Raw genomic sequence first — 16,981 nt, forward strand, 5'->3', positions numbered from 1 at the left:
GAGTGGATGTTATTAGGATTCTGTGTGACACACACACTTTTATTAAAGTATAGGATTTTTGCATATTTGTTGGAACTGTCAGCATGTTGTAACAACATGGTGACATTTATAATTTGTGAAAAAACCTGAGCTCCTCTGCCTCCTCAAGAACAACCAATCAGAGGAAGGAGGAGGGGCTTAGCACTGTTAGTCAAATAGTGTATATGCTGTTAAATGTTCTAAAGGCAAATAAGAAAACTCAACATTCCAGGAGAACATTATCCGCCCTCATCGGTATCCATGCTAACTAGCCTTAGCATTCATGACAGGCTCCTGTGGGGAACCAGCTGTAGTGAAGAAGAGAGCAGTGACTTTTTTTCACAGGTTATCTGTCTCATACTACACTGTCCCAACATAGCGACACTTTTTACAAAAATGTTTTGTTTGGTTTCAACCCGATCTGTTCTTGAAGTAATTTTATTAGCCACAGCAGACGGTTCTCCACGGTTCCATAATGGTTCCCTTCGAGTTCTCTGCAATCCCAGAACCATCGACATGTTCCTATCCTGATAAGTTCCTTCACGCAATAAGTCATTAATAAACATGCTGCTCCGTCATCTTCCTACTACTTCCTGTCGTCTTCTTTGTGGTTTCTGCCAGTTGTTGGTCATGTGACTCGTGTGTTGCGAATAAAAATACTTTCACTGCAGTTTTGTGAAACAAACCAATTTGGAATTTTGATATGGCAACACACATACACCCAAAAAAACACACACCCTAACAACGAAACGTTTGAAATTGGGGCGTTTCCAATAAACAAATTTATTTCTGAAATGTCAAACTGCACTATTGTCAAAAGAAACCCAGTTGTGACTTTTTCTCATCTGTTCTTTACTTACTTTAAATTCCTGATTTAAATCCAATCAACACTTGGCTTGACTTTAATTTTCAACGTACTAAATTCTGAAGAGCCCAAATTGAATCTCCTGTAGCTTTGCCGTTATTCTGGGCTGCTACTATTCGAGGAAGGCTGGGTGTTTGGGTCAGTAGGAGTCGGTCTCACAGGAAGTGGTGACACGGTGTCAGATTCCACTGCAGCTCTGTCTCCGTGTGTCCCATTAAACTCCTCCCCAGTGAAATCCTTTCTGCTCCGTTTTCACCGTTGTGAAGTTTGGACTCGGCTCCAGCTTTACAGAAAACCTGCTGGATTCCTCTGCTGCGGCTCAACACACTCACTGCTGACTGAGCAGCACAGGAGGACACAGAGCCAAACATTAAACTGCTTTATTACTCAATAAAGACATTTAATTAAATTTGAAACATTTTTAGCAAATCTACATACAGGTCTCCTAGCTGCTCTGTGGTAACCTGGCAACAAAACTCACAAAGCTGCGAGTGGGAATAAAAACAATTACTAACTTTCCATTTGGGCAAACAAAAAACATTGTGCAGGAATTACATTCTGTCTGAAGCGTTTTGATTCCGGTGTGCGTTTTGGCACAGGAAGAGGATGAGAAGGTTCTGCTCGGCCTCCCGCGGTCGGACCGGGTCGCTCAGGGCTCCATGCCGTAGTTCTCTATGCCGACCTTTCTTCTGCGTGGCTGTTCAGAAAGAACACACACACAATAATAAACACTTCAGTCAGCAACACACACAACATGTAGCAGTATATGTCAGTGAGTTGGTATTTCTAAAGTGTATTATGTTCTCTTGCGTGGCAATATGAACGTATTATTAAAAAACAGCAGAATGCTTAAGCAAAACTATTTTAAGCATTTATTTCTGATCATTTTATTATTTTTTCGCAACTGAAAGCTCAAGATTCGGGTTTATTGATTTAAATATGCAAAATGATTCTTTTTTTACAGAAATGTTGAGCTTTAACTTACACAATCATATGGAGGGTAAGACAGAATAGGTTGTTGCTAAAGAAGCTGAATGTTTACAGATTGCAATATCTAAAAATAAGAGTGGAAAGTTTTGTGGAAGGAAAAAGTCATCGACAAGACAACTGCAGCTTTGAGATGATTTTGAAGTAAAGTTCATCTAATGTTTGACTCAGAGCTACAGCTGTCACTCTGTATGTGTTGGGTCACTCCTCAACCAGAAACACCATCAACAGATGGACCTCTGAGCAACAGGACTGTTGCTCAGAGGTCCAAAGTCCTCTTATCAGATGAAAGTACATTTTTAGTCCCGGAGTCTGGAGAAAGTGTGGAGAGAACCCTCACTGCGTGAAGTCCAGAGTGACGTTTTCACAGTCGTGAAAACTGTGATCAGAGATGATCTGGGGTGTCATGTCACCTGCTGGTTCTGGTCCACTGGGTTTAACAAATTCTAAAGTCAGTCCTGCTGTCTACCAGACCAAAAGTCTAGATGTCTTTAATCACCATGGTAACATCAGAAAAGTGGCCTGACCAGAACAAGAAGAAGATGAGAGACAGCTTCTGAAACAACCTGGGCTTCCAGAACCCCAGCAGAACCGGGCCGGTCTCCTCCCCGCCTAGCTGCGCTGATGGAGAAACTCAAGCACAAGGAGCCCAGACCAAGAACCGGGTGCAGATACTGTGCAGCTCATGGACAAACGTTTACACTTTTAAATCTGTCACTGAAAGTGAATATTTGGTTTCCATCAAGTCAGCCCTTCCTGTGCGGCCACCCAGGGCCGGCCCAAGCCTTTTGTGGGGCCCTAAGCGGATTTCCATTTGGGGCCCCGCATGTCACCATCAGATGCTACATAATTCCTAAGATACTTGGTGTGTGTTACATAACTACTGTCATTAGCTTCATTTGTGCTTGTCTTACATCATACCAGAGACATTACTGCTGTTGACTTCAACCTTAGAGTTCTTACCTTTTCATCGTCACAGCAGCCGCAGCAGCAGCAGCAGCACCGGATCAGAACCAGCAAGACCAACGTGAGAACCACGCCTGTGCACAACAGTGACAAGAAGCAGGAAGAGTTCAGCTGTCAATATTTGTACAAAAACCGGAAAAGAATCCTCCAACGTGTGCTTTGGAAACCAAGCTTCAGCTGAGGTATAATTTGAACCTTTGTGATGTTAGCAGAGCTCAGTAGAGCAGCCCAAGATCGTACTCAAGTAAAGGAAGCACTACTTCAACATATTTTTACTCAAGTAAAGGTAAAAAGTAGCCGTCCAAGAAATGATTCCCACTGTTTTGAATACACTAATAAACCAAACTGAACTCCAACATGCTGCCGCTTTGAGCGCCACAGTTCTTACCAATGAAGATAAAGAAGATGGCAAAAGAAGCGATGTCCCAGTCAGACTGGAACATCTGCTTCGACTGCAGTCTGGAGACCACATCGTTGAACTGGTCCTGAAATTCCTGCTGGATGTTCCTCTGATCCATCTCCCAGGCTGCTCCCAGAGAAACACGGACTGAACTCTGCCAGAGAAGTGAATTATTGTAAGAACTATTTAGGACCAGGCATGGACAAGTATGAGATTATGACTGATGACTTAGAGTAAAAACGCAAATTGTTCTACATAAGTAAATCATGTGATCTGACTGTCTTTATTTAAAAGGGGGGGAAAATCAACAGTGTTTTGTACTGATGCTTAAATATCAACACATTGATTATTACAAGTCTAATAATCTGTTAATAGAGGTGGTTGGTATCCAACATGATATTGCCACCACCAAACTTTTTTTGTTTTCACACCATAAGTTTGTTTTTCACAACTGTAAATCAGATGGACATTTTTCCCCCATTTTAGTAACTGAAGGAAATCTAAAGTAACATCCTCTGACCGGCAGTGTGCCGCTCCGGTGCTGGTCACTATGTCCAGTAGATGTTCATCCATTTTATCAGTGAATGCTAACAGTTCAGGTCATAGTGGGTTTGTCCTGGTTGGGTCAGGAGAACAACACTGGCCTGTCAAGGTTGCAGCTAGAATTAGTGAGAAAGTTGATTGAAGGGATGACACCTTCACCTATTCTTGGGAAAGTTTCATCTTTAAACCTGGCCGTATGTCAGCCAATCACGTCTCAATCTTTGAGGAAATGCTGAGGACGTCAGAATGTTTGTAATGAAAGGTTGGTGTTTTTAATTAATATAGTATATTAACACAATTGAGTATTGATTTGGTGTCAATAGGGCTCATGACCTGGAAGTTACTGGGTTTTTGTTGTTGTTGTTGTTGTTGTTTTTTCCTCTTCGTGTTTCGACCGACTGTAAATTTGTTGACGGTCCCTAAAGGAGCCTCCGCTTTCTGCAGCGAGAACACGGAGCCGAGAAATCCGCCGTCTGTGCAACAGCCCACGGTGTGAAACCCGCCCCACTGACAGCAGGGAACCACGGAGCGAATATCTGAGGAGCATCCGACCTAAACCAGCTTCACCGCGGGCCCTGAACTGACCTTTGTGGAAGTTATTATCATTCATCCGACTGATGACAGCGATAGATCGGAACTATCTTTTAAATATTCATTTCTTCAGTAAATACAAGCGTATTCTTTATAGTCTTACTGAAATAACCAGAGTCAAACCTACCTGTACGAAGAGTCGCTTATTGTTTTTTTTTTCCTTCCGGGTACAAAGATTTTTTTTTTTTTTATAGTGTTGCACCTGTTGGTGCTCCGCTCCACCCTCCTGACTGAAACAGGAGCAGGTAAGGGAGTGGGTGTGGCATGATCAGGGCTCCGGGATGACTGTGACGTACCACTTTGCATTTGTTTACATAAATGTAAGCAAATGTTTCTAAGAGTCATTTGGAGTCAGATATAGATGGTTTAAATTGTTTTTCTTTTTATTTAAATACTCCATTTACTTGGATTTGCCTTACTTTTCCATGCTTGTTTTTATAGTCCCGTTAGGTTTCTTTTTTTCTACCAATGTTGCTGTTTTTTGCATCTCTACGAGACATTCCATACTGTGATAATAATAATAATAATAATAATAATAATAATAATAATAATAATAACAATAATAATAATAATAATAGACCGAACAGTAGAGAACTGATTGCATTTATGTGGCCTGAATTCATATAAATTATATTCTTAAAAAGGCTTGAAAATGATCCAACCAAATATTAACTCTAATATTTTCTTCCTGTTAGGTTTTTATTTATCTTTGGATGCGGTGGGCGGGATCAGTCCTAAACGGAAATCTTCTCTGACAGACAATTTTGTTGACCAATGAGCGCCCAAAACACATATGACGTCACCAACATTTGCTACGTGGAAGCAGGAAGTAGCTCTCCACCGTTTTCCGGGTTGGCTTTCCGTCACCAGCTGAACTTGTCGGGGGGCGAATGATGGCCGGGGACCCCGTGCTGGCCCTGCGGGTCTCGGAGATCAAGGACCCGGCGGCTCTGTTCGAGCGCTACAGCACCGAGGAGATCCGCCGGGTCGAACGCAAGGTCCGCGGGGAGATCGAGCAGAAAAAGGAGGAGCTGAGGCAGATGGTCGGGGAGCGGTACCGGGACCTGATCGACGCCGCCGACACTATCGGAGAGATGCGGGAGTGCTCGGAAAGCGTGGTGGAATCCATCCAGGACATGCAGCGGTACTGCCGCACGCTGAAGCAGGGCAGGAACGGCGCGGGAGGCAGCAGACTGGAGGTACCGGTCACTGCTCTGGTTAGAGGTCCACTCCTGACCCAAACTCGAAGCAGACCCTGGACCAATCCCCTTACAACATGAAGAGTTTCAGCTGATGGAGAGCTGATCCTTCCATCATCATCATCATCATCATCATCACCATCATGTTTGTTTATGTCCTGCTGCAGAACCACAACCAGAACCAGAGGCAGTGGCAGGAGAAGTTCTACACCATGGCCTCCCAGATCAAGCTCCTCCTGGAGATCCCAGAGCGCATCTGGAGCTCCATGGAGGCGGCCCAGTACCTGCAGGCCACCCAGCTCTACCTGCTCTGCTGCCACCTGCACAGCCTGCTGCAGCTGGAGGCCGCACCAGGCGGGCTCTACAGCCCCGTGCTGGCCCGCTTCCCCATCCTGGTCCGCCAGGTCGCCACCACCGGACACTTCAGGTACGAGAAGGGTCAAAAGGTCAAACTGCATTGAAACAAATGTTTCACATAGTGAAACAAATAGGGAGGACCAGTCTTGCGTAGAAATGCAGTGTTGTGCTTAACCTACAGATTGCTAATCTGCAGGTTAAGCCTGTCACAATAATCAATTAATTGCATGATAAATTAAAATGAGCTTGATCATTTCCTTTCTGATGATATTTTTGAAGGGCAGTTTTCTTTACAGAAACTTCATGATCCATTTTATTCACGGTTTAGGTTGTGCGTGGTTTTCATTTCCATTTTATTTATCGTCTTTTATTTTGTATATTTAAAATATCTTCCGGTTCCAGTGTTGTGTTCTTTGCAAAATTAAAATTTATTGAGCAAACTTGCATTTTCAATATATTATCTATAAATAATCTCAAAACAACAATACTATTACAGTATTGGTGCAGGAGGCCTCAGTCCTCAAGGCGCCTGTCACAGGTCAGAGTCCCGACCCGATGACCTCTGCTGCATGTCTTCCCCCTCTCTTGTAACCTGCTTTCCTGTCAGTCTACTGTGAAATAAAGGCCACAAGAGCCAAGAAAAACAAAAAGAAAACACAATATTATTGTAAATCACAATAATTAGTGAAGCAGTTTATTATCTAACAAAATTTGTTATTGTGACAAGGTTGCTCCAGGTCTTGTGAAAAGACAAAATTGCAGCAATGTGTAGCATCGGCATAAAAACAACGAAGTCACTAAGTGTCACTACTTTTAGCATCTTATACTTGCATCAGCTAATATAAGATTTTTGAGTTTCCTGTCGCCCAATCGGCGGTCAGATTCCTGCTGGCGGCAGATGTCTGGCTCCGCCTCTCAACGCCGTCTCCCTCCAGGTCGACCATCCTCCTGGACAGCAGGTCTCTGCTGCGCGGCCGTGCCGTGTCGGACCAGGCTATCGCCGAGGCCCTGGTCTCCACCATGCTGCTGGAAGACAGCTCACCACGCCAGGCTCTGGCTGACTTCCTGTTGGCCAGGAAGGCCTCCATCCACCAGCTGCTGAACCAACCGCAACACGGTACTGCTCCTTCAGTGAACTGTGGTCACATTATGAGGTACTGATAGTCCAACCCAGGCATGGCGACATTATCTGTTAAACAGAACCAACAGAACCAGAAGCCATGGTAGGATACGGGCTAATGTAGGGTTCTGATAGTTTTGGGTTTGTCATTAGAGTTGAGTTTTATTAGGTTGTGTCTAATTCAGTTTGTTATAATAGATTTTTTGTGTGTTTGTTAGTTTTTATTAGTTTTATTAGTTAAATGTGGTTTAGTTTAGTTTTTATTAGTTATAGTGCTACTTCTAGTTTTTGATACTTTGGTTATTTTTTGTAAGTGAGGAATTCAGAAAGATCAAAATATTGTATTGTGTTTATGTCTCCAAATATTAGTTTTAAAAACACATAACATAATTATAGTTTTTTGCAATTCATTCAACTTTTTTTTAAAATTTTGGTTAGCAAAAATGTCTTCTCAATTCCAATTTTCATTATTTTGTTAATTTTCGTTAACTATAATTACCCTGGTTACTATAGCAGCAGGTGGATGATATCATTGCACTATTAATGGCAATAAGTCATTAATCGTCTGTCATTCTGGCGAGATAAGAACATCATCCTTTTACCCTCAAATATTTTTGGAGATGGATGGAGGAAGTTCTTTGCTCGGACAGGTGAAGGTCAAGGGTCATGTTAACTGAACAGCCCGACCGCAGAGCTGAAACACTCTGACCACAGCCACTAGCAGCTTGTGGGCGTACATTCAGATAAATTGCTGGTTTTCTGTCGTTGTTTTGACAATGAACCAACTCGTGGTGTGTTTTTATTCCCCAGGCGCAGGGATCAAGGCCCAGGTGTGCAGCCTGGTGGAGCTGCTGATCACCACGCTCTTCCAGGCCTACGCCGTCTTCTACATGCCTGCTGAGGGGGCTCCCAGGCCAGCAGAGGGCGCCCTCAGCTGTGGCATGCTCTTCTCCACCTTGGAGAATGTAACCTCCTGCACTCCCACAGGTAAGACAAACAGTCACCGTCTGCAGGACCTGCTCGTGCTCAGCTGCACCTCTAAATGTGTTTCTGCAAGATACACGGAAGTCATGATATGACTTGTGATTAGAGGTGTTACGATACCCAACGCTAACGAGACAAGACAGGACACGATGCTGAGTTCACAAGAACGAGACGAATCGAGATTTTAATATTATTTTCAAGATAATTTCAAATATCAAATTTAAAGGCCTTCATTCTGCATTTTAATTAGTTTAGCCAGAAATTCAACAAACAGATGTCTGTCTTTTTATCTCTTCAGTACTTAAGGCAGTGCTTCAGCTATGTAGTATTTACTGTTTCCAGATGCTATTGGAAGGATGCAATGTGATTGTGATGCAGCTCAACATAACCCCAGACGTCCAGCCAGTTGTTGTAACCAGGATTCTGCCTCTTCACAGACACAGGCAGACTCTCTCCCCTCTACTTCTCACTCTGTCTTTGGTTCTGTTGGTTCCAGTTAGATTAGAACTGTTGTTCCGTTGAACTTGATTATTCCCAGTGTTCCGTGTTTCTACCTGCGTGTGGATCGTTCAGGGTGCGTAGGAGTTGTTGCTCGTTGATCAGGGCGATATCCTGGTCTTGTGTCGCCAGGTAAAGGCAGAAAGGTGTTGCAGCAGGTGTGGAGTACAGGCAGCTGGTTCAGGTATCTGCCTCCATCCATCATGGAGTTTCAGCCCACCCTCCGGACCCTGGCTAAGCCCATCCAGGCGGAGCAGCTCCGGGACACGCTGCAGCAGTGGATCAATACGTGAGGACTCCCTTTTTGTCTCCTCACAAAAACAAACTCCTCTGTGTTCCACTGGGGCTTTCATGTGGTTAGTTTGGTAACCGGTTCTTCTGCAACTTTTCTGTTCTCAGCTGCAAGCAGGACATCTGTCAGGGCGTTGGCACCCTCCTGGTCTACGTGAAGAGCCTCAAGGCTCTGGCAGCCATTAGAGACGCTGTGTGGGACCTTCTGATCACAGACTCCATCAGTCAGCACTGGGGTAACGTATGTCAGCAGATGCTGGGGCGCCCCCTGGCTGTGTGGGAGGACTTCTTGCAGCAGCTCTTCCTTCACCGCCTTCAGGTGGGTTCTCCTCTAAATTCAAGGATATTTTGAATCTTCTGTGTTGTTTACCCACCTATCACTAAAAGCGATGTAAGATCAAAATTTACATTTTTTCGCCCCCAAGACCATCACCAAAGAGGAAACGGAGGCCATCGCAACAAGCTCGGTGCAGCTGCTGACCTCGGCTGTGAGGGACCTGGAGGGCCGACCGGTCCAGGCCGCCGCCGGCAGCAACCCGCTCTCCGGTCGCAGTGCTCAGTACGAGGCGGACGTGGCGTCCTTCCTGTGGTCAGAGTCTCCGGGGGACCTGCTGAGCGACGCAGCCTGGGTCAGTGTGGCCCAGAGGGGCCAGCAGCAGCAGCAGAGGAGCGGGCTGGCCATGAAGACGCAGGCCCTGACGCCCTGCGTTCAGAACTTCTGCTCCTCTTTGGACGCAAAGCTGAGAGCCAGACTGGACGACCTCCAGCACTACCTCCCATCACAGGACACAGGTATTCCTGATCCATAGCTTACATACACTATCAGAATTCTGGATTTATTTTTTCCTCATTTCCACAGAATATAAATGATAACACAAAGACTTTTTCACTCATGGTAAATCACAAAGCCTTTTATTGTCAAATGACTTTGTGTACTCTTTTTAAATCATAATAATAACAGAAACTACCCAAATGAACCTGATCAAAACTTTACATACCCTGGCTCCCTATACTTTGTATTCCCCCCTTTAACATTGACAGCCTGAAGTGTTTGGTGGTGTTAGTGGATGAGGCTCTGGGTAGTTTCTGTTGTCATAATGATTTTAAAAGAATACACACTCTTATTTGACAATAAATGGCTTCTCCCAACCACTGACTATTTGTGATTTTGTTCATATTCTCTAACAAATGGCTAAAAAAATTAAAAAGTTCTACCTGGGTATATAAACTTATGAGCACAGCTGTAATATTCTACAATAATCACTGCAATATTAAACTCATAAAGAAGTGCCTGGTTGGACAGTCCAGGGGCTGAAAACCAGTCTTCAGTTTTTGGTTTTAAAAAAAACAACAAAAACTAAAAATCTGTTGACTCATGTATTTTACTCAATTCACTTAACATTTCCATACTCCTGTGTCAAATAAAATCATATATAATATATAATGGGAAAATGTTTCCAAGGTGTGAAAACTTTCCAGACTCCTGACCTCTGACCTCTGTAAACCACAGAAGCTGTAGCAAACTGTCTGAATGATGTAACTTGCTGTAGGTGGGGTCTGCTGACCTCCATGTGCTTTTCTGCTCTCGGCAGGATCCGACTCCATCCCGGCCGCGCCGCCTTCCTGCGGACCCCCGGACTCCTCTTCGTTTAACCGCTACACGGACTCGGCGGCGGTGGAGGAAGCTCTGCGCGAAGCCTGCGTGGCCTGCGTTCGCCACATCCTGTCGTCGGTCCGCACCGAGCTGGGCTCTGCCCCGACCTGCCTCAGCTCCGTCCTGTTCATGGCCAGGCTGTGCCAGTCCGTGGGCGAGCTCTGCCCCAGCCTGAAGCACTGCCTCCTGGGCAGACGGAGCACCGGGGAAGCCTCGGCCAAGGGAACCCCCAGGCAGGGAAAGAAGCTGGGCAAATCCAAGGCCGCCCCAGAGGTCAGTCCAGCGCAGGCCAAGTGGGCTGAGCTGAAGGAGGAGCTTCTTGGCTGCAGCATGGACGCTTACCGCATCTGGAGCTCCGCCCTCTCCAAAGTCAGAACCCGTCAGAAACATAAAGTCTCAGGCCGAGTCCACACGTAGCCCGGTCTTTATAAAGCGTCGTAGCGGTGACCATCGTCTTTATGAAATAGTCTGATCGGTTTAAGAAACATGTTCATCCACACCAACCTGCTGAATTACATTGTTTTAAACATGCCAAACCCATAGAGGGCAGTGTAGGGCAAACATAAACCTATGTCAGTCAATCACAATCCTTCAAATTAAAATACAGTGTTAGAACATAAAGTTAATAAAACACAAGATGCTGTTGACTGGGAGTCCAGTTACAGCCAGTATGTGGAGGTTGAACGGTGTTGTGTCTCTTTATTGGGAAAGATAGTTAAGATTGGTATAAAACAGCTGACCTCCAATCACTCTCTACTCAGTGAATTGGAGCTAGAGTCAGAAACAATGTGAAAATCAGCAGCTCTCTGATGGCAGCCATCTTTCCTCCACTATGTGACCATTGCTACTGGCCAAGCAGTGACAATGGTCACATATGTGACGTTATGCCACATTATTTGTCACAGACTGTCGTGCGCTTCCTTCTAAATCTCAGTTTTCAGTGTCCCCATTCAAACGCAAAAAAGGAGAATTCACAAAGTCTTGGTTGAAGGTTTCATTGTCCTAGTGCTATTAAATAGACACTACATGTGCATGAAAGGTGAAATCGTATGAAAAATATCCTCGGTTTCCCAGATATCTGGCTACGTGTGGACAGGTTCGGCCTCAGTGCTGTGCTGACGTGTTGCTCATCGTGGCTCGTGCTTCGACAGGAGCTGATGGAGACGTTTGGCGCGGCGTTGCTGGCGGAGTCTGCTGGTGCGGTTCTGAGCTCCGCAACAGGCTGGGAGGATCTGGAGATCCAGGAAGAGTCTGAATCAGGGAACAGCGTCACGTCCAAGATCCGCCTTCCAGTTCAGGTCAGAACGATGTCACAGGAAGTAGGTTCTTTGCTTTGCTGCCGTTTCACGTGACGGACTCCCGAGTCTTGTGTCCCGTCAGGCGTCCTGGTTTGTGCAGTCTCTGCTGTTCCAGCTGTGCGTGGAGGTGAACAGGGTCGGGGGTCATGCTCTTCCCCGGCCCACCCTGCAGGAGCTGCTTCAGTCCTGTCTTGGTCAAGTTCTGCATCGCTACGACGTCCTGGCAGAGCAGCGACGGGACGCGGTGAGGAACACAACGGCTCGCAAATGTTTGGAGGGACAGAGTTGATTTTCTGCTAAGTGTTCAAGTCAAGTTTATTTCTGTAGCACATTTCATCAACAAGACAGTTTCTCTAGATCTTGCTGGGACACGAGTCCTCTGATCCTGGAGATGTTCTTTAGGTGACAGGAGGCCGACTTTGTAACCGTCTTTATGTGGCTCTGAAGGCTCAGGTCAAAATTAGGAATCAGTACAAAAATAACTTATTAAATATAGAATTAACAAATGTGCCTCCATTAAAAGTATTGGTATTATTTTTAAAAACCACATATAATTATTTCATGATTTAATGAATCATTTTGTTCTTGTGCTGAAGCACATTGTAAATTAAGTTAAGCTGTCAGTCTGATCAATCAAACTCAGTGGGCGGGATTAGAGAGACCCTGACATCTGATTGGCTGTTTCAAACAGCAAGTGAAGACAATTTCATCTGTGTTTATTTCCAATTAAAAACAAAAAGCAACACATTCAAACAATTATTTAATAAGTTTTTCATTTGTTGTAAATTGGCCCTGAAATTACAACAAAAATAGTGAATTAGTAAGTAATTTGTGTCCTAAAAGACACAAGTTCTTCTTCTCTGAATTTCTCTCTTCTCCTGTTCATTAGGAGGGTGTCCTCCCCATAACTCAGAACCGAGCCTTGCAGTTGTTGTTCGACCTGCGTTACCTTAACTCCACACTGGGCAGCAGAGTGGAGGAGGGCAAGACCTCCAGATCCCAGCAGGACCCGAGGTAGGAAGCCTCTACAGCTGGCAGGAAGCAACTCTGGTCGGCCTGGAGGATCAGGGAGGCAGAGCGATGCTGTGTGCCCCGGAGCGGGGGTTTGGTTGGTCGTTGGCTGGCTAGCTGGCTACTAGCTCAAGACTGGATTCACTTCAAACATGTAGAAATACAAAAAGCTTGAAAAAATCAGTGTGTGTCCATATCGGACTGTTTTCAAAGCTAAAAACGGAGAAATGCACAAAATCAAAGCTTTAAAGCGATGTGGTTCCAAGTTCTGCTTTTAGAGAAGTCTTGACTTCTGAAAGAACTAAAGCATTAAAACATTGTCAGATCACATGATGTGCTGCACAGTGAAGAGAAAAGACACAAATCAAACTTAAACCACATTTAATTGTTTTTTTGGTTTATTTTCATATTTAAACAGTGTGCCGTGTTTATTTTCCAGATTCCATAAGATATGTGATTGGCTGGAAAGCTTCATTGACCCCTTTGACCTGGATGTGTTTACACCTCCGCTGAACGCCAATCTCAACCGTCTGTCCCAGAGGACCTCAGTATGTTGTTGCCATGCACACAGTCATGAAACAACCTGATGTCTCAGACGCGTGCAACACTCATCAGAAGAGGCTGGTGTTCACATGTTCCAGTAGCTGCCATGTGTTTGCGTGTTCCAGGTGCTGCTCGGCCTCCTGACTGGTTCGGAGAAGCAGTTTACGCCGCGGAGCAGCACTGTCAACTCCCAGGAGCCTTACAACATCCTGCCACTGGCCAGCAGTCAGATCAGGTCAGACATGAACATCAATAAACAGGAAGTGAAATGTTTTGTTCTCCATCAGACGTTCACCAATCACCGATGCAGATTTTTGGTTTTCTTTAAAGGGGCAGTATTATGTAAAATTGACTTTTTGAGCTTTACATCATGTCACAATGTTAATGCCTCTTTATAAACACACCTGGAGTGTTACCTCGATTCTTTCATGCATATCTGAGAAATCCTTTAATCTCCATGGTAATTCAGGTGTGGAAAAATACCTGAGTGGACCTAGTTTCCAAGCTTCTGAGCTTTTTTCTCACTCAGTATCCCTCCACCAGAACTCCTCCACTCAGCTCCTTCAGACTAGCCAGCAGCAATTAGCAAACACCTGGTGGAACTGAGAATCTGCTGAGCTCATTATAGGAGCTACTTCTCAGTACAACGCTGGTAAAAATGTTGTTAAAATGTTAATAGAGGAGCCATGTTGTGATGACTTCCTGAAGACAGAGTAGAAAGAGCAGAAGTTTTTAAAGAGACAGAGGCTCTTCAATTTCAAGGCGATAAATTAGGAAGTAAAATTAGTTTTACGTTTTATTTGAAATGTACAGTATTTTTTATAACAACTGAAGGTAAAATAGTTACTTAATTGTGCTATAAAATCAGAATATATGACTGGAAAACATAGAACACCGCTCCTTTAAATATGAAAACTGACCTAGAATATTGAGTCTATCAGAGCTGATGTTCTCACTTTTCAGGTATTACATGATCACTGCATGATAGACGGCGTCTGTCTGGTTCCTGTGGTATGTCTGATCAGCAGGTCCTGTCTGTTGCAGGTTCGGGTTATTACCTCTCAGCATGTCAAACGCTCGCAAACCCACGTCCTCCTCCAGGGGATCAGACAAGTCTCAGAACCTGGTAAGTTCTGGAGCCGCAGGGGTCGGGGTGCTGAAGCTGCTCTGGGTCGGTGTTCTGAGAGGACATTTTCATTTACTGGCAGCCACAGAGTGATGTTTTTTTTTGTTTGTTTGTTTGTTCCATCTGGGTAAAGCGTTTTCTGTCACACTCTCTCTCCTCCCAGAGATTCTGAGATTCTGAAGCCTTCAGGCAAGTTCACCAGCGTTGTTTCTGTTTGGGTGTGTTTTGGTTGTGCTTTGATTTAGTCGGAGCAGTGGCGGTGTGGGTGCACTACTTCACTTCTTCGTATTTTCATCTTGGCCTATGTTGGAAACAGCAAGATGGCTGTTTGAACGAGCCGACCCAAACTTTGTACCGCTTTAAGTCAGGGATCGTCTATACCTGACTCATCACTCATTTTTCTTGGGTCAGTCAAAAACGTTTTGACCATCTGCTTTTTATGGCCACACCAATCACAGCCATGAGAACTGGGCTCCACTTCCTAAACTAAGGCCTGGTCACATGTAGCCGACTATCTGGGAAAATCAATAAATTTTTATGCGCTTTGATCTTTCATCCACACAAAATCTCTGTTTAATATCACTAAAAATGATTATTTAATGGAGATTTAAGAAAACACCATCTTTGTGTTTGCGTGTGTACATGGGAAAAGAAATTTATGATCCGGTGCATTATAGTCTGCAGCAAAGAATTCACCAATATACTTTATATTCTAATACGCCATTTGAACGTTGTATATCTGTTCACACAAATGAATCTCCTATCAGGAATCCATGGTTGTTTTTGAAGCAATCTAATTGGCTGACACAGGTTTTTAGCTTCCTCCTATTGGCTTGGCATGTTTAAGAAAGGAATATAATGCACGTTTTTGAGCTTTACATCATGTTATAATGTTATTCTCTCATCAAAAGCATACCTGAAGTGCTGCTTTGATTCTTTCATTTAATGTTTGAGAAATCCTTCAATCTCCATGGCAACCATTCAGCTGTGCAAAATGCCTGGATGGACCTAGGCCCGCCTTAAAGGTGCAGCTCTTCCTGAGGGCTGCAGTTTCCAAGCTTCAGCGCTTCCTCCTCACATAGCAGCCCTCCATGGCAACACCCCCACTCAGCTCCTTCAGACTAGCCAGCAGCAATTAGCAAACACCTGGTGGAACTGCACGTCTTTATACAAGCTACTTCTCAGTGAAACGTTGCTAAAGGGTTAATAGAGGAGCCATGTCGTGATGAATTCCTGAAGGCGGCGTTCCAGAAAGAGCAGGAGTTTTTAAAGAGACAGAGGCCCAATTTCAATGTGTTAAATTAAAAGAAAAAACTTCATCAAAGTCATGTTTGATATTTACAGCATTTCTATAACTACTGATGGTAACACGGTAACTTGATTGTGTTATAAAATTTCACCATGTTTCTGAAAAACACATATTACTGCCACTTTAAATCGTCGCTCAGGGTTGGGTTGAGCAGGTTGTGTGGATGAAAATATTCCTGAAACCTATCCCGGTGTGAACAATATTATTTTTTAAAACATTGTGACGAAGTTTTTCTTTTTATAAAAACCCAGCTACATGTGCACAAGGCCCAAATTCACGCTCAGTTTTGAACAATCAGGACTTACATCTTGATCATGTATGAGTGGTCATAATGTTTTGGCTCATCTCTGGCTTCTTTTACCTGGTTCTGCTCTATGAAGCAACAGAGGCATCACCTTGTTTGAATCCTTTGCTTGAAGGATTTCCTCCCAACGTGGAGGAATGGAGTCACTGATCAGATCTAATATTAAGATGGAGCCAATAACTGCCTGACGTGTTCTGGTTTTATTGAACATTAACAATAAACAGACTTCATAGGAAGCTCTCCTCCAGTCATGACGGCCCCTCTGTCCTCCCACTGCAGGCTCCTCAGTCCTCCGCAGCAGGAAGTGACGACGTTTTCCGGCCGGGCAGTCTCTTCAGGCAGCTGGCCGATCAGGACGAGGACTCGACGGCGCCCTCTCTGTTCAAGCTCAGCTGGCTGTCTGGCATGGCCAAGTAGCCCTGTGCTGGTTTGTCTGTTTGCCTCGTAGATTTTGTAAAAACACTGTATAGTAAACAAAGCGTTGTGTTCTGACGTCTGCCTTCTGTGTGATTTCATTAACTTTACTCAACCAAAAAGTTCAAACTAAAGGTGCAGCGATAAATTGGCCCTGATTTCCTCCATTTTGGGAGATCAGTGATCGGCCGATGCTTACATGTAAAGTCGATTTTATCTGCCTCAACAAAGGTCTAAAAATCACCCACTGTCTTCTGTTGTTCTGCCCTGAGAGAGTCTGACTGACTGACCCGTCCACCAGGTCATGTCTGCAGATTCGTAGTTACCAATAGTCACCAAACTGCCAACTCAGCGAATATCTTCTTATATTTAGCAACATTTTAGACCAAAAAAAAGAAAAAAAAAAATCAGTATTGCCCAAAATCGGAATCATCAGATCAGGCTTTTTAAGGATCGGTAATCTGTGCACCCCTAGTTCAAACAGCTGACTGCACTACTGAAGG

At 44.4% G+C, this 16,981-nt stretch overlaps 2 protein-coding genes across 3 annotated transcripts; one reads left to right on the top strand and one right to left on the bottom strand.

The window, feature by feature from the left end:
* Window positions 1-1,247: 1,247 nt before the first annotated feature.
* Window positions 1,248-4,605, bottom strand: smim22 (small integral membrane protein 22). The gene is made up of 4 exons (XM_014473792.2): window positions 4,498-4,605; window positions 3,225-3,390; window positions 2,834-2,910; window positions 1,248-1,580 (listed from the first exon to the last, which is right to left on the bottom strand). Exons 2-4 carry the CDS (start codon window positions 3,352-3,354, stop codon window positions 1,533-1,535), a joined length of 255 nt encoding a protein of 84 aa, XP_014329278.1. The 5' UTR covers window positions 3,355-3,390; window positions 4,498-4,605; the 3' UTR covers window positions 1,248-1,532.
* A 572-nt stretch (window positions 4,606-5,177) lies between these two features.
* On the top strand, window positions 5,178-16,556 carry cog1 (component of oligomeric golgi complex 1). Of its 2 annotated transcripts, XM_023349572.1 has the most exons (16): window positions 5,178-5,569; window positions 5,737-5,996; window positions 6,862-7,043; window positions 7,857-8,033; window positions 8,661-8,817; window positions 8,928-9,138; window positions 9,245-9,611; window positions 10,412-10,842; window positions 11,625-11,771; window positions 11,854-12,015; window positions 12,661-12,785; window positions 13,222-13,330; window positions 13,451-13,560; window positions 14,370-14,451; window positions 14,615-14,640; window positions 16,344-16,556. In XM_023349572.1, the coding sequence occupies exons 1-15, from the start codon at window positions 5,261-5,263 to the stop codon at window positions 14,621-14,623; spliced, it is 2,838 nt and encodes a 945-aa protein (XP_023205340.1). In that variant the 5' UTR covers window positions 5,178-5,260; the 3' UTR covers window positions 14,624-14,640; window positions 16,344-16,556. The 2 variants fall into 2 exon arrangements, with proteins under 2 accessions (XP_023205340.1, XP_014329276.1); XM_014473790.2 differs by lacking the exon at window positions 14,615-14,640 and having other exon boundaries at window positions 5,179-5,569.
* Window positions 16,557-16,981: the final 425 nt, after the last annotated feature.

This window comes from Xiphophorus maculatus, chromosome 16, assembly GCF_002775205.1.
Source record: "Xiphophorus maculatus strain JP 163 A chromosome 16, X_maculatus-5.0-male, whole genome shotgun sequence".
Classification (NCBI taxonomy): Eukaryota; Metazoa; Chordata; class Actinopteri; order Cyprinodontiformes; family Poeciliidae; genus Xiphophorus; species Xiphophorus maculatus.